The 25515-nt window shown below is 38.2% G+C and overlaps 2 protein-coding genes across 4 annotated transcripts in view; one reads left to right on the forward strand and one right to left on the reverse strand.

The window, feature by feature from the left end:
- Positions 1-13728, forward strand: part of tsc22d1 (TSC22 domain family, member 1) — a 57716-nt gene extending 43988 nt beyond the window's left edge. Inside the window, exons 1-3 of one of the 3 annotated variants that reach the window (XM_067408596.1) lie at positions 5513-5667; positions 11436-11487; positions 12085-13460. In XM_067408596.1, the coding sequence (XP_067264697.1) occupies positions 5582-5667; positions 11436-11487; positions 12085-12345 (399 nt within the window). In that variant the 5' untranslated portion in view covers positions 5513-5581 and the 3' untranslated portion in view covers positions 12346-13460. Of the gene's footprint in view, positions 1-5512; positions 5668-10657; positions 10987-11435; positions 11488-12084 lie in introns of those variants that run through there. The other 2 variants (XM_067408597.1, XM_067408593.1) reach the window with 2 other exon arrangements.
- A 1794-nt stretch (positions 13729-15522) lies between these two features.
- serp2 (stress-associated endoplasmic reticulum protein family member 2) lies at positions 15523-19387 on the reverse strand. The gene is made up of 3 exons (XM_067410439.1): positions 19304-19387; positions 15649-15721; positions 15523-15563 (listed from the first exon to the last, which is right to left on the reverse strand). The coding sequence occupies exons 1-3, from the start codon at positions 19385-19387 to the stop codon at positions 15523-15525; spliced, it is 198 nt and encodes a 65-aa protein (XP_067266540.1).
- Between the last annotated feature and the right edge of the window lie 6128 nt (positions 19388-25515).

Consider the following 25515-nt stretch of genomic DNA (forward strand, 5'->3'; position numbering starts at 1 on the left):
CTGCACTGTCAGAGTTTGAGCTGGAGAATACAGGATGAAGCTCTGTTGTGCAACCTGCTGCTGTCAGCCCAATTGGCAAAATGGTACTTTCTCTCACGCAGAGTGGCAGCGTGGCCTTCGTTTGTTCATGACGAAATCCCACAATGTGATCTCACCAATCTTCCAGCTACACCATGTTCATGAGACCAGTTCGCTGTTCATGTAATGTGTAGCGTTCTTGTATAATGCTTTAGTTTTTTGTCAGTTAATAATTCTTATTCAGGGTGGCAGTGGGTCCTTAAAAAGTCTTGATGTCTTAAAGTATTCCTAATAAAAGGCCTTAAATTGACTTTCAATTCAGATTCTATGGGTTTTAAATATTTTTGGTCACATTACCGCAAAAATTTCTCCAATCTGAAGGACCCAGTGACTGAAGTGCCAATCATTGGACCGACTGAAGATTTTTTTTTTTTTTTTTTTTTTCGTGGTAGTTAGTGCGTCATCAGAGAAAATTGAGAGAGCAGAATACAGGTTGAACTACAGCTAGCTAGTTAAAAATGGGTAAATGGAAGTTTAATGAAAAATGGCTCGAGAATGAGTCCACATGATCTCATTCCTAAATTACAATGATTCGCCTGTCTATTAAACTTCTGACAATCACACCGGAACATTCTGTGTTGGCGCTGCTGCTGATCCAGTGAGAGCAGTTGTCATGTACAGTATAGGTATGAAACGGCTTCACAGACACAGTATCATTATTTCAGTTACAAATATTCATATTATCATAGAACAACTGAGAGAAGTGTATAGAGGGTATGCACGTGACGTCACCATCGACCGTTACGACTGCGGTTACGCCTGCTAAGTGACAAAAGACTGAGCGGCAGCATTGGTTTTCAGCGTTGTACATTGTATTGTTATACATTATGTTGACAACTCATCAATTAAATATTTTCCATCTTATACTCTGCATAATTGGGTGTTTTTTAATAAACAACACTGACAAAAACTATACTATAAAACTATATATGTTTTAGGGTTGGACAATATGAAGATATAACATTGATATAAGTGATTACTCGGATTTAAACCTACTTATATTGTAGTTATATTCACAGGCAGATTTGCTTTATGCATTTCTTCGGCGTCGAAATCGGGCACATATAAATGTCACGAAACACAACTCCTGGCTGCATGTCAGTATCCATGGATTAGGTTTATTTGACAAGTTGTAAGGAACACATTCAATTCCAACCCTTAGTGTAATCCTTTGTTTTACTCGCGTTTTCGCAGTTTCCTCTGTTAAATCCAGTCACGCAGCAGGTTCTTTTGCCACTCTTTCCCGCCGAAAGCGCGCTCCCTCAGCTGGACTGTGACGTTGATGCATACCCTCTATAGACCCTTTTACAGCCCACATGATCACTTCCGTTGCCAAAATGCGCGCGCAACTATTTGGTGTTGTTGCCTATTGGTTTTAACGTGTTAGCAACTCTGAAAGTTTTTCAGGGCTCTCAAGTGTAACGCACTGAGCGTGACAGTCACTCATTTCGGTCTTTTGTCACGCACTCCCGCCACACATTGTATTTCTCACGCAGAAAAACTATTTTTCATATATTTAATATGTCGCTGCGCCGGGCAGGAATCAAGCGCGTCTCCCCTGGAGTAGCCTGCCACTTATCAGCCAATCAAAAAAAGAAAGAGGGTACACAGTAGCCAATCAGAAAATAGCACTATTGTATCTGGGTAAGATTTAACGCAACAGCCAATGAAAAAAAAATCCTGGAATTGTTCGCCATCATCCTCGTTCACCCACATATGAAAACACTGGAGCTCTGAGCATCACTTTGAGCACAGAATAAGTCATGATCTCCTATTTTAATGTTACAACAAATTCACAGCTTGTTTGACACAAACAATGACAACTTGACTGCTGTTAGAGAATGTTTCCCAGATACTCAGCATCAGTTTTTCATGAGTGTCTGAACTTAGTCAACAGTTTTACAGCCTGTTCACTGAAAACACCTGCTCAGTAGTCTAGACCTAGTTATATTTTCGTTATCACACGATGACTGACATTTTGTCACATTAAACATCTCTCTCTCCAAATAGGCTTAATAATTTTATTAGCACTAAAGAAATTATAGTGTGTTACATCGTCGATGTTATTGGTCACTTTAAAAATCATGTCATGTTGTTGGATATTTGTCATTCTTGCCGGTCTTTAAAACTTAAGAGCCCTGGTTTATGTATATATATCTGGCCACTGTATTTGGCCATCTGCTAACGTCTTCGATCCACTCAACTACACGGATCTGATAGCCGGATACCATTTGATAAAGTCAACTTTTTAAAATAACTTTATCTGTTTGTGTTGCTTAATCCGCTCGAGAAGCAACTTTTGGAGTTGCTAACACGTCAGAACCTATGGGGAACAACAACACCTTCCGTTGCCAAAATGCACTCGCATACGTTGCTACGTCATCATTGTGTACAAACAGTAAAAGGGTCTATAGATCTACGTTGGTGATCAAAATAGTGTGAACCATCTTTTGAAAGTAACATGGCGCTTCAAATAATGATTGTATCACTTACATTGTTACAAGTGTCTGTTAAAAAATTTATTTGGCATTGAATTCAAGATATTTGTTCAAAAAATGCTGATTCGTCCAGGAATGTGTATTTCCATTGCAGGTTTGGTCTCACATTTCATACAAGGTGGTATTAAAAATCTTAAGTCTTAAATTGAACTTATCTCTTATATTATAACTTATATCTAAATTATATCTGTAGACACCCTGCTATTAATTTCCAATTTGTATAGTAGTATGCAGGGTAAGAGTTCTAATATGTGGAAAGTTGGTGGACCCTTTCAGATGGCGTTGTGCTGTACCATTGTGAATCAGGCAAAATCATAAACTAGGCTCAGGTTGAAGACTGTGGAGAATGGCATCTGCACTCTGAGACTCAGATAAGTTACAGACACTGAGGGTGGCCGGTTGCCTAGGGACAGCCTTGCATGTCTAAATACACTGTTTGAAACATGTAACCTTTCTATAAATTTTGTGGCACTGAAGGCTCGGGGGTATCATGGAGCTGCTGACTGCAGGGCTTCTGTGAGCAGCAGTCCTCATCTGCAGCAGTAGCTCCAGCACAGCTGTTTAAACGGTGTCCATTTCAGCTCATCTCTCGACGAAACTCTCCAGGCTCTTATTCAAATCACGTTAGTCTATTTTACATGTAAATATTGAGGCTGCCCAGTTCTCAGACTAGGGCTGTCATGATTACAAAACTTGCTAGTGATTAATGGGCTCTCGTGTCACTTGCAGTTCAAGCTTAATACACATACACCTTTCACACATACAGACATTTATTTAGATTGAACTTGAAAGCACAAGATGTATGATTTCCTTTAAGGCTTTAACAAATGTTACGGTTAGGATTTTGACAATTTCATTTTAAATGATTGTTGTTGCCGTTCATAGTAATAAATAATAAGAAGAAATTATCATAAGAAATGTTAAACATTTAAACTTTTTAATTTCCATTTTTTGGAGAAGCACTGTCATGTCCACTAGACTAGAGATAGACTAGAGGTAACTGGTAATGGCTAAAAATGTTGGAATTATGTAAAAATATGAAAAGGTGAAACTCGTACTGCATCATGTGCATAATGCATTATCGTAATTCAAGCTGTGCTGTGGACTTAAAGTGAACTGTATTTAAACACACCTATTTTGAGGTCATATAGAGTCCTCTCATAGTACACTACTTCACCAGAAACAGTGGCCATTTCGTAGCATTTCTATATTCCCTTAATTCCTTTTGTTCTCCAGCAAATAAGTGCTGTATATATAAAATGTATATAATAAATATCAGTTATTAAATACCATGATTTGAAATTTAAAGGGTTAGTTCACCCAAAAAAGAAAATTGTCATTAATTACTCACCCTCATGTCATTCCACACTCACTTTGTCCCACCATAGACCGTTATGCAACTGAAACTTTAATGCTTCCAAATGTTCATAATGAGATTGTAAAACTAATCCATATGAATTGAGGTTTAGTCCAAATTTTCTAAAGAGACTTGATCGCTTTATATGATGAACAGATTTAATTAAGGCTTTTATTCACATATAAACATTCATCAACTCATACATCAGTTGTGGTAAACAGAAGCTCAAGCATGTTTGCTTGACGTGAGAACCAATGAGGTTCATTCCCGTGTTACACAGCACGTTTGAGCTTCACAAGAACCAATGAGATTCATTCTCATGTTACGCAGCACGTTTGAGCTTCTGCAAGAACCAATGAGGTTCATTCTCATGTTACGCAGCACGTTTGAGCTTCTGCAAGAACCAATGAGGTTCATTCTCATGTTACGCAGCACGTTTGAGCTTCTGCAAGAAGCAATGGGGTTCATTCTCCTGTTACGCAGCACGTTTGAGCTTCAACAACCAATGAGGTTCATTCTCGTGTTAAGCATCATGTTTGAGCTTCTGCAGGAACCAATGAGGTTCATTCTCGTGTTGCAGCAGGTTTGAGTTTCCACAAGGTCCAATGAGGTTCATTCGTATTATGCAGCATGTTGGAGCTTCTGAAAGAGGTTTGTTCTCGCGTGTCAAGCAGGTTAAGTTGAGCTTCTGTTTATGTTCGCTTATCAGTGTTTATTAATTGTTCATCGTAATAAAGCGTTCGAGTCAATTTTAAAAAAACACTCAATTCATATGGATTAGGTTAGTATCATACTTGACCGAAGATCACTTCCTTCTGAGTTAAGATTCTGAAGTATTATGAATCCTTGAATGAAAGCCTCTGAGCTTCAGTCAAATTTGAAGTTCTGTGGCTGTGTTCCTTCTGATCAGCTGTCTGAAGCCCACAGAAAGACACTAAGTACAGGAGCCTCACAATGCCATTCAAAGTTGTCACTGAGTGTTATTTGAACAGGTAAAATCCCTCCCATTGTTGGGATCCATATTGTTGTTTTTACTGCAAGCAGCCTAATCTAGAGAGACGTGTGTGCGTGTTTCACCAGCCGCACACGCTGTAAGCCTGCGTCGGGCTACGATACTGATGAGAAGTGACAAGATAAGTCCTGGCTCAAGTGCAGGGGCCCGCCTCTTCTCTCCACAGGGGAGAAATGCACGCTTCTGTGCCGGGAAAAATAAAGAGGGGAAAAAAACATTGGGACAGGATGGGTTTGGATAGCCGTTGAGGGTTGTGAAGACGGCAGCCTCCCTGAGTGCATGGGTGCGTGTGAGAAGCGATCATTGGGAATATTTTAATCTCTGTTGCTGGTTTATGTAACCGCCACGTGACCCTGTCAGTGCTGTGACGTCACAGCTTGCCCTACTCCTGTTTTCACTCAATCGTTCACCCTGTAAGATGCACAAAGGCAGTATAGTGGAGACAAACGGAGACAGGACCAGAGAGCTAATATAACCAGGCCTTGTGGTGGTTCAGCATTTTACTACTGCTGGAGAAGATAAAGGGATTGAAACAGTGGCCATGCCTCTTTGTGCATGTGCACGTGTGTGTGTTTGAGTCGTGTGAGGAATAGAGGAGCAAGTTCTGTTTTTGGAGGACTGCTGATTGACACATCAATGAGAGAAACAGTCCTCCCAGTTCACGGCCGAGACGAAATGGCCATGAAGCTTTTGTTCTGGGAGTTAGAGCAGCATTTGAAAAGGTAAAGTGTGTTTTACACTGCCTGGTCTTACATCTAATCTATACGGTAGTTTACACAGCATTTTCTATTCATATTCTTTATTGGAAGATATTTTAAACAGAAAAATGCAAATGCATTTGACATTATGAATGAAAGGTATGGCCTCTAATTGTTGGAGGGTCGCAGGAGGTCTTTGTTCCTTTGAGCATCATATACGTGTCAGATTAATCTGGTCATTTTAATGAGGAAATCATGTTCAGTCTAGTCTGTTGATTATCTGTAAAGAAAAAACAAAGAGAATCTAAGTAGATTTTGATTTACAGAAGGAATGTTTGTTCAAAATAATGTACTGCAATCTAAAAGCATGTCAATGCAGCAATGTCAAATGTCTCCATTATTTACTTATTTTCTGTCAGGTGTCATTTGATCTGTTTTAAAGTATGTTTACACTCAGGGCAGATGCTTTTATCCAAAGCATGCATTCCCTGGGTATTGAACCATTGACTTTGGCATTTTTAGTGCATTATGATCTTCTGCTTGAGCTACAATTGAACTTTAAGTGGAAATAGTTGGATGATTTGTTCTGTTGACCTTTGCACCAAGTTTCTGGACAGAAGCTTCTTTATCAATGACATGTTCTTCGTGTTCATTATGTGAGTACACACTGTCCTGAGAACCTTCTACTTGTCCAATCAGGTGTTCATACAAATTGTGTCATATAGCTTCAGGTACTTAGCTGGAATTTGAGTGTGTGCCATGGCCTGTTTTTTTTAATTGTGACTGTTTCAGTAGTGAGATGTTGAACTGCGATTGGCACACAAAGATGTCAATGAATAAGTAGGTTGCGTTTAGATGAGCGCTCTGAATGGTGGTTGTATGAGGTCAGGTCATGGACAGCAGAGGTATATTTGGACTCCATAATTGCTTAAATCCACTTCCAGTCAAAGAGCCTGGAACAACTAACAGCGTCCTGAGCTGCTTAGTTTGGGGCTTCATTTGGTGTGCCGCTGCTGCACTTAATTAGGATAAGTGATCTATTTTTACTGGATACACACTTGGTTTAAACGTTTCAGCAGTGTTAAACCCCACTGATGTTTCAAAGGTTTGTCATTCATGGAGAGGACTTATGCAGTGTTTCAGGAGAACTGAGGATATTTGTTGTCAATTGTCAGGAAATGATCCAGTAAGCTTAACAAAGCATTCCTCTGTGCTTACTGGTTGGGTGTTACACAACCTTTAATATAGTTTGCCATCTATGTGGATAGTACACACCTTTACAACAGATATTTATGTGGAAACCAACCTAACCACAATGACTTATGACAGGTTGTTGAAATTGCAAAGCTGATGTAATTAAGGCACATTATTACACATCTTTGTTGTCATATTTTTGTATTATGACAGTATAACATTTTTTATATATATATATATATATATATATATATATATATATATATATATATATATATATATATATATATATATATATATATATATATATATATATATTAGTGCTGTCAATCGATTAAAAAAAAATCTGATATTCACAATTAAAAACACTTGCGTTTTTATGTTTTTAATATATTCTATAATGTAGTAATTTCAGTTGATCTCCAAATTAAAACAACATGAAGAAACAATATAAAGACAGTATATTTTAAATACTTTAATGGGATCTTTTTTATGAATGAAGGCCAGTATCACTGATACTAATACTGCTACTGAATTTTAAACATGAATTATAGCCATTTAACATTAGTGTAATTGAAAGGTTTCTTTTTGTTTTGTTTTTTTTGCTTTGTTTTTTACATTAGGCTTCAAAAATATAACAACTTTTAATTTAAAAAGTGAACTTAAAACAATCCTCACATAAACTGATTAAAAATGTCATTTTTAGCCTAACTGTGCCCTGTCTAACAGATAGGAAAAATACATAAATTGAATAAACTTACCAAACAGTCTGCACTGCATAATTTATAGCCTAATTTAAATATAGATTAATCATTATTAAAGCTACAGAACTGTTTAGTCAAGAGCAGTGAGTCATTTTTTTTTTACCTTTGTTCTTTGATTCTTCAGTGACTTTGGTTGCTGCCGCGCATGACGTGGATCTCACACGCGTCCCACTCTCTCACAACTCTTTACTTTCGTTTAAGACTTTATTTAACTAATTCAAGGCTGCTCTTTTGAAGATACTCGACAAAACAGACATTTTTGGCATCATTTGTGTGCTTGTGCGCACCTTTCTGTTCATCGTGTGTGAAACAGGACATTCACAGACAGCGTGTTCTCTTTTTCTCTTTTGGTAACACTTTATTTTAGTGTCATTGTTACATGTATTTACTGTAGTAATAACTAGAAATTATGCATGATTACGGACAGTTAACCCTATACCAAACCCTTATCCTAACCCTATAGTAAGTACATGCAGTTAATCGTCATTGTCCAGTACTTAAATGTATAATTACACTGTAATACTGACACTTAAAATAAAGTGTAACCCGATTTCTTACATTAGGACTGTGCGATATGGGTTTAAAAAAAAATAAAAATAAATATGATTTACGAGTACGATTTCTTTGATCAATTTTGCGATTCCGATTTTAATCACTATTTTGACATACAGACACGCTTTACATTCAGTGTGAATTTGAAACATATTTCAAAAGGAAACCAATTAGAGCTGTATCCAAAAGCTGTAACATGTAAGACTATTTTTCCTATTTTTACCCAGAGTTGGATTGAGTGGCTTTACTTGGTGCTAAACGCATCTGTTTCATACTGGACTGAATGTACCGCAGTATAATGCATGTTGTTAAAGGAAATCCCCTATGCACTTCATAGTATTGCTGTGACTGAATAAAAAAAACATGGAAACGCTTTGATTAAACGAATATAATAAACAGGTGATTATGAAAATACATGGTTATCCGTCTTCAAGCCTTTTCTGGTATTTCCATTACATTAAAGTATATTTATAATGCAGTGGTAATCTCAATTCTATTTCAAACACTTCACTGATGTCATGAAGTAAGTTTGAAGTAAAAACAGGTTATTAAATGTTTTCTTTTGTTGGATAAGAGGTTCATAAACGCTTCTCATGTTTGGAAAGTTTGTTTGACGTGTTGCTTTTTCAAATTCAATGCTTTCAGATGACGCATCATTTACTACTGATCACAGAGCAGCTCTTCACTAACATGCTGTGTACATATTTATATAATTAAAAATCGAAAAATATCGCAGCCTTTGCGATGTTATAATTGCACTTGGCTAAATTACGATTTCGATTCCGATTAATCGCGATTATAATCGCGACCGATTCATTTTGGGTTCTTGCTTGCTTTTGCTCGCTCTTTGCTCATGTCCATTTGTTTAGTTTATTCTTGTTTTGTAGTTTATTTTGTTCACCCTGTATCAACTTTTTTTAAATAATTAATAAGACCATCTGGTCATAAGACCAGCTGATTCAAAATCTGAGTGTGTGTGTATCATCTCACAAGATTGAAGTTTGTGGTTATTGTTGAAGATTTTCTAATTTTTCAACCTAGTCTGCTCCATTATGCTTGTAAATCAACTTAAACTCACAGATATTTTCTTCTATATTGTGACGTACACCCAAGTAAAATGGATTATCGGAAAACACCAAAATGTATGGCGGGACTTGGTTCTGTCCATCAGTTGTTAATTGGATAAAGGCAGATCTGAAGGCGAGCTTGCATTGTGACTAAATGATTAGAGAAGTCCAGCATACGTCACTGGGGAGAGATCTGTAGTTTCACTGAGAGGTTGACTGAGATTTTGATTAGGAATTACAGGTAAAAAATAAAACAAAATGAATGAATTGTTCACAGTAATATCAATAATGTGCATTTAGAAAATACAATTTTCATTTCAGGCTTTGAAAGCTTTTTAAGTCTAAGATATAGTATAGTTAGATAACCATAGTGTGAGATGTATAACTGTCCTGTTGAATTAGTGTGCTTGGGTTTGAATTAGTGTTTGATCATCTGTCTTCGGTCTCTTCTGCAACTGAATTTGCATCACACTGAGCCTTTCAGACCAAGCACATGTGTGCGCTCGGATAATATGAAGCACGCTGATGTGTAGTTAAACATGTTAATTAAAGCTCACATGAGATTAGTTAGCTGCACCTAAATCATAGGGGACTGAGTTTCATCTAAACATGCTGCAGATGCTTTCTGCATTAGGACCTGAGCTTTCAGCCATATACCCCTGGAGGTCCGTGAGCAGATAGATGAAAAACATGTACAGATAGTTTGAATATTTAAAATGTGGTGCAACAATAATCTGTTAAATTGATAGTTTGCATGAAAATGAAAATTCAGTCATTTACTCTGATTGTATGACCTTTTTTCTGTGGAACACAATAGATTATTTTTATTTTGGCTGAACTGAAAAATTTCTTTTTATAATTTTTGCGGGAGTCCCTGAGATGGTTCAAGGTACTGATGGGGCTCCAACTTGCCTTTGTAAAAGTGGAAACCCCCTTGCTTTTAGGGATTCACTCCACTGCAGTTCCGCTGGCTGCCGATAAGTGGCGACATGTAAACACGGTGCTCACAGCTTAGGCATTGCCCTTCAAATATTGTTTTGCCCGTGTATTTAATAAAACTAAACGGACTGGAAATATATATTTCAAAAATCAGTATTTATAAATATACTTTTTTCCCAGAAGGACCATGCAAATTACATAAGGAGAAACAATGATTATTTCTGCCTGCATTCTGCGGTAAAATATAGATGCTGAACAATCGAAATGGGCTATTAAGAGCTGTTGGTGCCTTGAGATTTTTGATGGAAATAACATCAACTCGCTCCAACCGGATTTTCTAATAAGGCAAGTCGCGTTTGAATAAATTATCCAGAGCGAGTCGGAAGAGCGTCGAATGGGGACGTCGCTGCATAAATTAGTCAAATGCCTCCCGCGCGCCGCCAATAGCGTGCCGAGCAGTGCTGGTGTAAAATAAATTATGCAAATACCACAGGCTGCAGATATTCACCAGCGCAGAGATGAGCTGACCTTGGAGTTTCTTTGTGCTGCGGCACTGGATGTACGGTCTCTTGATAAAGCGAGCTTTTCTGCTGGGGAGTCACGGCATAATATTCCTGCAAACGCACACAAAGGATGTAATGCTCAAAAGGCTGTAGGAAGGACACGCGCTCGCTTCCCCGCTCGATTTCATATGGACGCAATAGCATGAATTCTCCATGCTATTCCGTGGCGATGGATCTTGGTGTTTGTCAGCTTAGAAATTTCTCAATATCTTTTCTCTCATCGTTGTTGGGGACAGAGACTTCGTCCGTCAAGCTCGACAATAGGTAAAATGCCAGACTTGTTATGCTTGTAATAAACCGTCACGAGGCTAAAGCTTGTGTCATGCACGAGCCTGTGTATTGTGCACGGTGAAAATGAACATAGACTCGGTGCTGTTTTGGAGAAATTCGGCTCATTTGCATCGTTTTTATTGCTGTGTTTTGCTTCGGTCGAGTAAAAACCCTAAGCTGTCAGCAGCTCTTTCAGCCCCTGAAAGATGGTGCTGAAGGCAGCTTTGAATATAAAGTGAATGAATACAGCAGCGCTTGACGACTTCTAGAGATTTCCACAGAAAACATTGTAGTAGTGTGTGATATTATATTGCCTTGAAACGATGATTTTCGGCATTTTATGCGTTTAGGGTGACATTGTTTTGCTGTTGCCATAGTTTCTCGTGTGTTGCTGGTGTATTTAAGCAGGGAAGTAACGATTCTCTCTCTCTTTTCCCTCACAGCTCATCGGGTGCCAGTGTTGTGGCCATAGACAACAAAATTGAACAAGCGATGGTAAGTCATCCTGCTTTTCTCCTCATGAATAGTGCCTATTTAAACAGATATTTTGTTTACATGCCGCAAGCAGTCTGTCGAGTTGCATCAGCGCCAGAGGAATGAATTATGTAATCATTATCAAATGATTTTTGCTCTGACAGCGTCGAGTTGTCAATTATTTAATTGTTTTGAACATAGTAAGCTATTTCGCTCAAGTTTGAACTAAAAAGCTGACAAGAAAATGAGTGAAGTGTTTGTTTGCTGACTTGCCTGGGGTTTTGCCTGCGTGCTCACGCGATCTGTGCGCCTTGTTACTGTTGCTAGGCAAACCCCAAAGCTTTTACACTTGGTTATAAATATCTCGGCTTCTGATTGGCCTGACGCGGCGTGGGACGGCCATTTTGTTGGTTTGGTGACGCCAAGCAGCATAAAGGGAGGGGGGAGGGACTGTGGGTAGCGAGTAGGATGCAGGTTAAAGCTTTTCAAGGCTTTATTCCTTACCGTGAACACAGCACCTCAGAGGAGAACAATATGATACATGTAATAAACAATGCTTTTGATGAATGATGAACGAACATAAAGATTTGACAATAATGTTTTGTTGTGCACTTTCAGGATCTTGTGAAGAGTCACTTGATGTATGCTGTTCGTGAGGAGGTGGAGGTGTTGAAAGAACAGATTAAAGAACTGATTGAGAGAAACTCTCAACTGGAGCAAGAAAACAACCTGCTGAAGAACCTGGCCAGTCCGGAGCAGCTCGCACAGTTCCAGGCGCAGGTTCAGACCGGCTCGCCGCCGGCGTCCTCCACGCAAGGAGCGCAGCCGCCTACCCCGTCGGCCCAACTCGCAGCACAAAACTCGGGACCTTCGGCGTAGCGCAGTACGAAAGCTGCCGTTGAGGACGACGAGTGGCTCGAACCGTAAAGGAAACGGACTGAAGCTTATGAACAAACATGCCTCGCTCACATGTTAGACTGATGAAATTTGCACACCTTTCAAAACTTGACAAATGTCATATACAACAGTGACAATCCAGTTGGCTGAGGTTGCCAAAATCCACAGAATGTGATTGTCAGGTTGAAGAAAACAATCGGAGAGGACGCTATATAAAGAATCACTGTGCCTGTGTCTAAAGTCACGTTTGGTTTTCAGTCAAGGCTGTTTTCCATGTCTCCCTTACCTTTGTAGTGTAAATGCTGACGGCGGTCTTTTTAGACCGCGAGCTTCTAATAAAGCAAGCACTTTTATGGTGACGAATGTGACGAAACTTTGAAGATCTGCCGATCTGTGCCCCAGCTGGCATGGGGAAGGCAGACGACGCAATGATGACTTCCATAGTTGCATTGGTGTAGTCATGATACTTTTTTGAATGAAGAAAACGAGGAGGTATGATGCTTAAAATCTGCATTCGTTCTCTGCACGGCGAGAATGACGGATGAGACGCAAGCTGAGGTGGACAAGGCTGTATATTATTGTATGATTAGTGTAAGTATTTTGTAAAATAGCGATATCATGTGAAGCGGTTAAAGAGACACTATATAGGTTGTACATATTTGAAGGGTAGCGAGGTAGTTGGCTTACCCAGGAGAAAACATCCTTTTTTTTTTTTATGCTGTTAAGCAGGAACAGTCTTACGATATTTATCTGACAAATGGAAAAGCTACTCATCTAACACCTGCTGTACACTACTTTGTGATGATTTTGAAGTATTACACCCATGTGATTTCTGTTTTCAGTTTGGACAGTGAAGTATTCTGGATCAATCTTTTAACTTACAGTTACTCTTGACTATCATATAGCTGACATGGATTTGCATTGTGTACAACTTGTATGCTTATGTTCTGTGCATGTTCTCAAACCAGGAGATAAGTTGTAAAATACTGTAATTGCACTTGCCAGTTGCACTTCACAACTCTCAATAAAGTCATGTTTGTGAACACCATTGGGAAGAATCCTTGATGCTTTAGCCTGTGTGACATGCCAGGTGTATTAATTTGAGCGGTCTACTGAATATATTAGACATGCTAGCCAGGGTTTATATCACAGGGACATGATTCTACATAATGGTGAGTATTTATATCATACTGCAGTTGCTTTTTTCAGTTCAGATGTTAGTTGGCCAAACAGCTGTCAGCTAAAATCATTGTTTCTTAAAGATGTGACGAAACTGAAGTATCGACAGATCTTTTCTTCTGTATTGTGATGTACATCCGAGTGTAATGTTACTGTAAAGGAAAAATAAGGTCAATGTCCACAGGCCTTAATAATAATTTAAAAAAAAACAAAGATATGACATCCAAATTATGTAAGGTAGCACAACTAGATCTCTTTTATTGAATCCAAAAGGTTTTAATTATATTTTGCTACATATAAAGGTATTTTAAAGATTTTGAAGTGTCAAAAGGTCATTCGGTTTAACCGTCCAAAGGCCAATACAGCCATTTCATTTGTGATTAAAATATCTTAAAATGTAATAAATGTAATTTTTTTTTTTTAATGCTGGCATGATTTTATATCATCATATATCAACATAGTGCAAAATGGTATTAAAATTTTGTAAAAGTCATTGCTTTGTTATGAGAAAGAATGTCCGGAAAAATGAATTTCATTGACGTCATTCAGAGTAACAAATATAAAAGGACAATTTTTGATGAAGTCATGCAGTCAATATCATGTGACAGGATGTGACATCATTCAGTCACCTGCAAAGGACCACATGGTCATGAAGCAAAGTAACTAATTCTCGTTTAACTATCTGAAAGATTCATGTTTTCACTTGCTCATACGCATGTCCCGAAACATCTCATTCGGTACAACCGCTATAAAACATGGAAAATGTTGTAATATTTTAACGTACTAAATATAAAATGATTGATTGTCCTAGCTAGATATCCGCCTGTTAGCATCGTTTGAAAATATCATCATTCGGTATAACCGAAAGTGTCACTCGGTAAACCCGAAATTTTGGTTGAACCGAATTACTTTTTTTGTTGACAAATTTTGTCCATTTTGTAAAAAATGACAAAAGCAGTGTTAATTGATTATAAAAAACACATAATATCATTGTTAACACTTAATAAAACGTCAAAATTAAATCTCCATTATGTTTTTTTACACTTTGAAAAACCTTATTCGTCAATGACCCATGAATCTAATGTTTTCACTGGGAGATCGAGTTATATTTTGATTACAAATTACGAGATTTAAAAAATAAAACATGCATCATTCACAGTAACATGCATTTAGAAAGTTTCATTCTGATTTCATCGGAAATTTGAAATTGGATTACTTTGTTGACCTTCATAGTACTGTGCCTAATTTAATCTGAAACTCTAACATGAATAATGGCTATATAACAAAGAAATTTAACAACAATCTTATCTAAATATGTCCCTCTTTATGACCCTTGAAAAATCTGCATGATTTAATTTAAATTAATTCCTCTTTCTTCAATTTATGTTTCTTATGGAGCTAGATAGTAAAACTCTGATGTTCAAAAATGAAGTCAAAAGAGTCAAAAAAGGTTGAAGTTTGAAATCCAGGTGACCCATAAACTTCATGAAGATGCCCGATCGAGTGGAGTTTTCTCTAGTGTGTACACTAATGTGCTTTCTGCTAATTTTACATAATCTACTGTAACATTTGAAAAAAATAAATAATTTAAATGACAAAGGAAAGTTTTGAACTGCTTTTAAAAAAGCAAAACATGTATGAGACATTATCCAAATGTGTTTGACGTTTATTTGAAAAAGGCTCACGCAAACACGATTAAATAGAGAAATAGATCATGGCAATCATCAATCACAAATAAATATGATAAAAATTATAAGATGCGTCAACAACAACAACAATGGTTCTGTAGAAAAGCGTGTGTTCCCTTCATCCAGGGACACTGTAAACATGTGTGACAATGTCATGTAGTATTGTACACTAGATCCAGCTCAGCATACAACCCTCTGACCCACAAAGAGGATTTCCACCTTCAGATTGTATCCAATCACCCAAAAAAATCTCATTCAGATGTAGGGCAGGGTATGTGAAGAACACCGGGGCTCACATTCCCATTCGGATACTTTGAATGATCTGAAAAATGGCTGAAAACGAGAAAGAAAAATGACAGAATCAGGAAGGAATAGCAATCAGCACATTTAATCTAAAAAATGCAGACTTTAATATTACCTGATCCACAAACAACAAATACAAAGAGTGCCAAAAGCCATGGCCCCACCGGATATTTCTCTTCCTGCGGTCGCTGAAACAGTGAAAGTCGAAGTGTTTCATAAATAAAAATATGTATTTCATAAACAAAGCACAATACCTCTGTGGTCTGGCAGATAAATCTGTTTACACATGACACAAATGTCTACATAATGTCACAGTAACAAAAAGAAAACAAACACCTGAAGATTTTTTCCTAGGTTGTGTTTGTCCATACACAAAATCAGTTTTGTGCATCATTTTGTTTGCATCATGATATACCAAATAGCCATTTTATCTGATATTAGCTATCTTTATATAAAGATATTGGGTTATTGGGTTATATAAAGATATCGGTTATCTTTATATAAAGGGGTTGGACAATGAAACTGAAACACCTTGTTTTAAACCACAATAATTGATTTAGTATAGGCTGCGTCCGAAAACCTAGGTAGCTGTCTTGCTGCCTCGCGGTCTTATAAGAGAATGACTTGTACGGCAGCGTTTGTGCATGAAGGCACCTCACGAAATTGATTTCGGACAGACTTCTGAGGCAGCGTAATGGTTTAATGATCTACAGCAATATAGCGTGAGCTTTGGTGAGAACCAAACAAATATTTAATTATTATAGTAATAACATCTCGACAGAAATGATATCAAAATTGAAATATGTTGGTCAAAATCACACATTTACACACAAACTGAGCAGCAAACGCAACTTTCGGATGCCATCTTTGTTTTTCTAGCTCAACTGTCACAGAATGGAAAGCACAGGGATATCAAAGGCAGCTAAGGATAAATCTATGCTTCCTTCAAAAATCGATCTGAGGAAGGTATCTCATGAGAGAGGAAGTGAAGCTAACTTTGGATTCGGACGTGCCTTGATGCCTTACTACCTTGTAAGGTGTCCTCAGAAGGCAGCGTTTTCCAGTTTTCGGACGCAGCCATGGTGTAGGGAAGGGGTGTCCAACCCTGCTCCTAGAGGGCTACTGTCCTACAGATTTCAGATCCAACCCTGCTCCAACACACCTGTCTGTAATTATCAAGCAGCCCTAAACACCATGATTAGCTGGTGTAGGTGTTTTTGATTCGGGTTGGAGCTAAAATCTGCAGGGCGGTAGCCCTCAAGGACCAGGCTTGGACACCCCTAGTGTAGGGCTTCCTTTCCCAATATGGCATCAATTTGTCTTGGTAATGACAGATACAAGTCCTTAGGGACTTTACAGGGATGTTGAGTCATTCTTCTTCCAGAACAGTGGCAAGGTCACTATGTGATGCTGGTGGAGGAAAATGTTTGACTTGCTGCTCCAAAATTCCCCAAAGTGGCTCAAAAATATTTAGAACTGGTGACCAGGCCATGGGAGATGTTCAGCTTTATTTTCATGTTCATCAAACCATTCTGTCACAAGTCTCGATGTGTGTATTGGCGTATTATCATTCTGATACACAGCACCCGCTTCAGGGTTCAATGTTTGAACCATTAGGTGCACATGGTCCTCCAGAATGGTTCGGTAGTCCTTGGCAGTGACGCGGCCATTAAGCACAGTAGGGAATGCCATGATATCCAAATCTCTGTTCTTCACTCTGGGCAGCAACAGTCCGGTGTTAAGCCTCTTTGAGGCTTCTCCACACTTTAACTCTGACAGAAAGACAGTGAAGGTGGACTCATCAAAGAACCATACATGTTTCACATTGTCCACAGCCCAAGATTTGCACCGTTGGCACCACTGAAACCAACATTTGGCATTGGCACGAGTGACCAAAGGTTTGGCTATAGCAGCCCAACCATGAATATTGACCCTGTGGAGCTCCTGACGAACAGATTTGGTGGAATCAGGAAAGTTGAGGTGTGCATTTAATTCTGCAGTGATTTGGGCAGCAGCTGTGGTTTTATGGTTCTTGAGATGCAATCCCGATAAGTACCTGGGCATCTCTTTCAGACAGCTTCCTCTTGGGTCGACAGTAACACCTGTTGGATGTGGTTCGTTCTGCGTGATATGCCCCTGGATATACTGTGGCTCTCGATACACCACAAAGACTTGCTGACCTGGTCACAGATGAGCCAGCAAGAAGCGAAACAACATTTTGTCTTCTTTTGAACTCTGATATGTCTCGCATTATGTTGTGTGGATTGCAATATTTTATGTACAGCTGTGATATTGCTCTGATAACTCAACCTTCACACTGCTCTTACTGATGGAATATAAAATCAGTGATGATTGGCCATCAGGCTGCGCATTTATAGGTTTGAAACCTCCTTTCAGTTTCATTGTCCAACCCTACGTATATATATATATATATATATATATATATATATATATATATATATATATATATATATATATATATATATATCTTGTCTTTTTGTTCTTGAATGGACACATATTCACAAAATTATGTCAAAGTGCCCGTCTTGGTGAGTATCCTCGTAAACACTGTCGCTTATGTCTTAAGTGAACGAAAACAATCGAGAGGGAAAAAAACCGATGCGCATCATTATATTGGATCTGTGCATTTGCTCTTAAAGGGACAACAGCCTAATATACCTGCTGCCATCTGTCATTAATGTTAAATAAACAAAAGAAATGACTTTTGTCGCTTTAACAAAAAATTATTATATATAATTTATACAGTGGAGACTATGCAAAGTAATTTTACATTTGATAATTCAATTTATGTACCTATACTGATAGACTTACCTAAAGCACATAAAGCACTGTTTTAGGCCTATTTCATTTGTATCTTTGTTTTATTGTATTTATTTATTTTTGTAATTTATTTTTTTCTATGCAGATGCACTCCCCTTCAAAATCACCCCAATTATATATATATATATATATATATATATATATATATATATATATATATATATATATATATATATATATATATACATCCAACATCCAATATATATCAACATCCAAAAAGTCCTATGTGGATCTGATTTATATATATATATATATATATATATATATATATATATATATATATATATATATATATATATATATATATAAATCAGATCCACATAGGACATCACAACTGGTTTTATTCCTGTCATCATGACCGAAATACTCCTTAACATATATACACCATAGGTTCTTCATCATGCATTAACCCTTGCCACATTCTCACAGCAAATACAACAGCAGCTTACCATACATGGCAAAATGATTTCATTGGCGCCTATGGCAGATGTTGTGACCCAGTTTAACCGCACCTTTACAAGGGAGGGTCACCAATGGTCAGATTAGTTATGTGCATCTGTCATCAGTTTCTACAACTGTGGCCATGGCAACAACACAGGCGTCAACGTTAACTAAATCTAGATTGCATCAGGCTTATTGACTCATAAAGCTTATTGAGCAGATTGTGATTATGTCAAACAATAACACGTTTACGTTGCATGCGATTAAGCCTAATTTAAGATGATCCCCGATACTGAACAGAATTAGGTGAAGAATTAGACTTGCACTCGCCTCGTATGATGTTTAAATAAAACACCATCGTGAAAACTGACGATGGCCTCGAAATGAGACACGATAACCCCAAATCATGCACATAAAAGCGAAATCCATACATAAATGGCAAGAGCATCATTGATTTACGTTTATACAGACGACAATGACAGTCTTACCAGGGTCTTCGCCACGTTCCCCCTCTGAGTGATGTTTTTGCTGTGCTTCTCGTTTGCCATACGGATCCTTTGTTTTGCTACCATCTTCCGACCCAGCGTATATGTATAAATTAAGCGCTACAGCAAATCAAATATATTGCTTTATCTAAGGTGATGCTTCAGTCCCCTTCCCTGCACCTGCTCCCCTAAACCGATTTATGCGGGACGGAAGTGCGCCTCCATGTAGCCTAATAACGTCTAAAGGGACGAGCTCCCTTTTTAGCTCAGCTCCATCTCTCAGCTCCATTAAACTGACATATTTCTATATTATATATATATATTTTTTATTCACAAGTGAACTTAAAACCTTGATTTATTACACTAAGGGTTAATATGACAACAACAACAACAATAATAATAATAATAATAATAAATATGTAACTAAATAAACATGTTATTCCCTGCTGGGAAATGCAGTGGAAACTGGTAGTTGTTTTGGAACATGATAGTTCCATCCAGCTGTTTATTAACAGATCCAAGCTGGTCATAGCTGTGCAGGATGGTGGTCCGGGATGTTCACTAGCTGGGCCAAGCTAGTTATTAGCAGGTCCAAGATGGTCACTAGATGGACCATACTGGTCATAGCTGTTCCAGAATGGTCATTAGCTGGTCCAAGAAGGTCACTAGAAGGTGAAACCTGCTGGTCCAAGATGGTCACTAGCTGTACCAAGTTGTTTCTGTTCCAGAATGGTCATTAGCTGGTCCAAGAAGGTCACTAGAAGGTGAAACCTGCTGGTCCAAGATGGTCACTAGCTGTACCAAGTTGTTTCTGTTCCAGAATGGTCATTAGCTGGTCCAAGAAGGTCACTAGAAGGTGAAACCTGGTCATTTGCTGGTCCAAGATGGTCACTAGCTGAACCAAGTTGTTGCTGTTCCTGAATGGTCATTAGCTGGTCCAAGATGGTCACTAGCCAGTCCAGGTTAGACATTAGATGGTCACTTGATGGACCACGCTGGTCATAGTTGTTCCAAAATGGTCATTAGCTGGTCCAAGATGATCACTAGCGGGTAAAAGCTGGTCATTTGCTGGTCCAAGATGGTCAGTAGATGGATTAACTTGTTGCTGTTCCTGAATGGTCATTAACTGATCCAAGATGGTCACTAGCCAGTCCAAGTTAGTTATTAGATGGTCACTAGATGGACCACGCTGGTCATAGCTGTTCCTGAATGGTCTTTAGCTGGTCCAGAATGGTCACTATCCAGTGAAACCTGGACATTAGCTGGTCCAAGATGGTCACTAGCTGGTCCAAGATGTTATAACTGACTTTAGGATGGTCACTAGCTGGTCCAAAAGGGTCATAGCTGTTTTTAGGGTGGCCATAGCTAGTCCAAGATGGTCTGGTCCAAACTGGTTATTGTCCTGTTGTTATTAGTGAATCAAAGTGGTTTATTCGCTGTTCTAATCATGTAGTTTGTTGTATTACCAGATACTATGTTGCAAAAAAATCCCCTTGATCTGGCATAACAAGCTGGATTGTTGCTGGTCCAGCTTGGAAAAGCTAAAAACCACCTAATAGCTATTATGTTCCAAAACTCAGCTTACAATCTTACCAAGCTGGATTTTCCAGCAGGGATTTCCTTCAACACCTCCTAATTTTTTATTCCCAAGTAACTTTAGGTTGCAGTGGACGTTTCTGTCTCTTTTTAATTGTTTAGGGAGTACAGTGCTTTCCCACTGAGATTCCCCACAACTGTCAAGGTGAATAAAGCGCTATTTTTGCTGTATTTTTGAGTTGGTGCCAGTACGAGGTTGCCTCAGCATTCGGCAGAGGTCCTACAAGACGATAAAGTGGTTGCTTAGCAACTGCATCAAGGGGGTTGAGCACAGCAGCGCACACCTTCAACGCCATAGCAAAGAGCTCAGGCATTCTCTGGGCTCACATTACAACGCATGTTGTGATGCAGGTCCACAGTGCACTTTACATTTCTGCTGGGTTCAAGACTCATCCAGCCATGAAAAATGCCACATTGTGCAAATAGTTGTGCAATATTATGGCTGACATTCTTTTGAGATGTTCTAATGCATATATATTTGCTTTATGCTAATTAAACTCCAAATCCCATCAACACTACATCATTTTAATACAAGAAATATTCATTAGCATTAGCCATTCATTTCTTAGCCTTCAGGATGATGATTATTTTGAGGGATGAAGCCCTTATATGTTACATATCACAAATGTTCTCAAGGGCACGCCGAGTAACAACCGTGTTTCACAGCAAAGCTGCATTGACTTACTGCATTCCACTCATGCTTTACCTTAATATGACCATAGCACATACCACAACACAGGAGAACTGAGAGATGCATACTAATAACGAAACTGATACATAAAACATAAACACTGTTTGTAATATCACACCAATACACCAGAAATCTGAGCAGGCAGCATTCATGAGAAGTCTTTTCATTTGATTTTAAGGAGAGAAGATGCATTGTGGTTCTGATTTTCAGACCAGTGATAGTTGAATAGTCAAGAAAAGAGGACGTAGTGTTATGTGACCATAGCAAGAAAGGTTAAGGAAGTAAAACCTTTAACCTAGTAGTCACCTCAACTGCTGGTTTAACTTCCTCTATTTGAACTTCAAATCCTATTGCTTTCTGTCTACCACAAGGATTTCTCTTTCCCTCTCGTTTGCTTTCCCTCACACACATTTATACATACAAATTGGCACATTCGCTCTCTGTATTCACCTAGTGGGTATGCTCTTTTCCCTCCTCCTGCTCACGTGTGCTCAGCACAATGTCCCTCTGTGTCAGGTGCCAGAACAATGTACTATAAGGCTGCTCCTTTATGTTTGCTTTCAAATATTAACCATCAGGAGAAACACCCATAAAAGTCCAATTTATTTATTTTTAACACTCCAAGCAAACTCCATTGTCCTGAGATCCAGTGCCGGTGCAGCCGCATTTTAAAACCCTGAGTCAAAAGAGGAAGAGGAAATGTCTGACCTAGATTCAGATCTGTTTACCCCTAAATTACTCGTCCAATTATGCTCTAACTAAATCTTTGTGGGGAAGATAGTGTCTTCACCAAATAATATTAAGGTATGGAAAACAGGAGGAGAGATAATCATCATGGATTGTGCATGTGTCATAGTTTACATAGAATCAGATAGATAATTAATGGTGGATATAAACAACACTGAGCTACTGAACATGCCACACCATCTCACTTTACATTGCAAATATCTCAACAACCCTTAGTTCAATGAAAAATGAAAACTCTGGCATCGTTTACTCACCCTCAGGTCCTTCCAAACCTGTATGAATTACTGTCTTCTGTGGAAGATACTGTTCTTGTCCATGTAATGAAATTCAGGGGGTTCCAAATGTTTCAAGATTCAAAAAGGACATAAAAGTAGCATTAAATAAATCCATATGACTCAACTGGTTTATTCAAAGACTTCTGAAGTACAAACAATGCACAATCACTTTGTATTGTGAACATATTGAAATTTGAAGACCCTGATAATCAATCAGAGAACGAATGGGTGTAATGTCCTTTTGAACAAAATTCGACCAAAACGAAGGTGTTTGAAACAGCTTGCCAGAGCAAATATTCTGAAAAACTTGTGCTGACTGATATTCACCTTCGAACTGCCATTGGTCCATGACAATTAATAAGTGGATGTACTTCAGCACTCCATCCTTCCTTAAAGGGTCATGAAACCCCAAAACACTTTTTTTGAGATGTAAAGAGATATGTATAGGCTGCACATCATTGAAAACACTAAAGGTACTCATTAATGTTAATCATAAGTGAAAAATAGTTATTTTTGCACTTTTCAGAGCGATTTCTGTCTTCCGGTTTGAAAAGCTGAGTCAGAGCAATGTTACAAAATCTGACGTCGTCGTGTACTTTCGGCCCAAGTATGGGCATGGTCGAACATGCTGACGTAGACCGTTTTGAGCGTTTCTTGACATATATTCATGATATAAAGCTCATTTAATCCAATCACTGCGCTGTAGTATGCATAAGATTATAATTTTGGTATTATGCATGAGGAAGTATCACTTCTCTGTCAGTTGTCATTCAGAGACATATCGCTGGTGTTCGTTTCCTCAGTGCTACAACACAATGTGTTTTCCTCCGACGCGACCAGAGCAGAGGTTTGTGTGCATGTGGATTGTTTTGCTGTAATATACCAACACAAATGGTAAATATGTTCGCGTGAGATCACATTACAGTGGATAATTCAAATGTCACAAAAATGCGGCTCATTCACTTCTGCCTGCTCTAGCTGCGTTCCAACACGCGAGCCGTAGGCTGTTTCCTTCAGCACAGCAGCACATGTGTTGTTGTATTTTGCTCACGATGCGGTCAGAACTGGAGTTTGAATACGAACACATCGGTTTCTGCACGGAGCTCCACAATGAGTTTAATAACACTAGCCACCAAACATGAACCAGCACGGTGTAGTTATGCACACATATTTCATCAAGTCTTCTTCGAATGAATTATATATGTAAACTGGACACTGATACAGTGGTGTAGCCTATCTGAACGCGACGACACAATTATTCTAATAGACAAAAGACTGATTTTGAGACTGCAGTGCTCGTAAACGTAATCAAAGTAGCCTATTATTAGCTCTATTAAATATTCTTTCGCATTTCTCTCTTGTGCTTGGGAGTTTGTTGTCATTTTCTCTGTGCTCATATATTAATATTCATTATTCTGTATAATGAGTGTGTTCTATGTCTGTGCTCCATTGGTTGTTTTCTCCCCTCTTATCTTAGCTTTACACGCCCATTTTAATAGACTTTTCTGAGCTATGAGATGTGAACGACCAGGCTAAAAGAGGGGAGTTTCATGACCCTTTAAAGTAAAAATATTTTCAGTTAATACTTGATACTTATACTTGTAAACTAATACATTTTGACATTTGCTTCACATAACCAGCTTATGTATGACTTTTCTGATGTAATAAACTTGCTCGGTAGCTCACCTGGTACAGTGTTGCACTTGCGATGCAGAGCGCATGGGTACGCTGTCTTGTTTAGTTTCTTTGTCATGGTTTTCATTAGCCGGGTTTCCATTACAGATTTGCGCAAAACTTTTGCAATATTTTCTAAATGTCGATAAAAAACTATTGCGAAATCACAGCGTTTCCATTAACTGATGTTATGCAACTAAAATGTATTTTTTTCCTCTCGCGATGAGACACACGAAAATCATGGCAACGGATTTTAGTAGGTTTAAGTATATCCAGTTTTGGGGAAAGTTACTTACAAAAGTAATGTTACTCCCTAAAAAAGCAACTAATTGTGTTACGTTACTAAATGCGTTACGTTACTTTTGCGTTACTTTTTCTCACCTGTGCTGGGTTTGCTTGCTTGTTTTTTAATAACAACAAAAAAAGTTCTATTTTAGGCAAATGTTAATGTCCTTTCACACCAAAAGTGAAATGAATAAGCCTCAGGCTGAAGGAATGAGACGTAGTAGTGTTATCCAAGCATCAATGGCAAGGAAAGCCTCTTATTCTTGGGAGCAGTGTTTCTGGGTGTTTCTGCTTCGAGGTCTTGATAAATTGTGGCATTTCTTTGTTGTTTAGAATCCAGTATTCCCATAATTCTTTTGTCTTTTATGAGTTTAATAAACAACCCGTCTTCTGTCCAAACATACAGTGCCATCTTTAAAGGTGCCCTAGAATTAAAAATGTAATTTACCTCGGCATAGTTGAATAACAAGAGTTCAGTACATGGAAATGACATACAGTGAGTGTCAAACTCCATTGTTTCCTCCTTCTTATATAAATCTCATTTGTTTAAAAGACCTCCAAAGAACAGGCGAATCTCAACATAACACCAACTGTTACGTAACAGTCGGGATCATTAATATGTACGCCCCCAATATTTGCATATGCCAGCTCATGTTCAAGGCATTACACAAGGGCAGTCAGTATTAACGTCTTGATCTGTGCACAGCTGAATCATCAGACTAGGTAAGCAAGCAAGAACAACAGCGAAAAATGGCAGATGGAGCAATAATAACTGACATGATCCATGATAACATGATATTTTTAGTGATATTTGTAAATTGTCTTTCTAAATGTTTTGTTAGCATGTTGCTAATGTACTGTTAAATGTGGTTAAAGTTACCATTTTTTCTTGTTTTATTCACAGAGACAAGATTGTCGTTATTTTCATTTTTTAAACACTTGCAGTC

This window comes from Chanodichthys erythropterus, chromosome 14 (genome assembly GCF_024489055.1).
Source record: "Chanodichthys erythropterus isolate Z2021 chromosome 14, ASM2448905v1, whole genome shotgun sequence".
Classification (NCBI taxonomy): Eukaryota; Metazoa; Chordata; class Actinopteri; order Cypriniformes; family Xenocyprididae; genus Chanodichthys; species Chanodichthys erythropterus.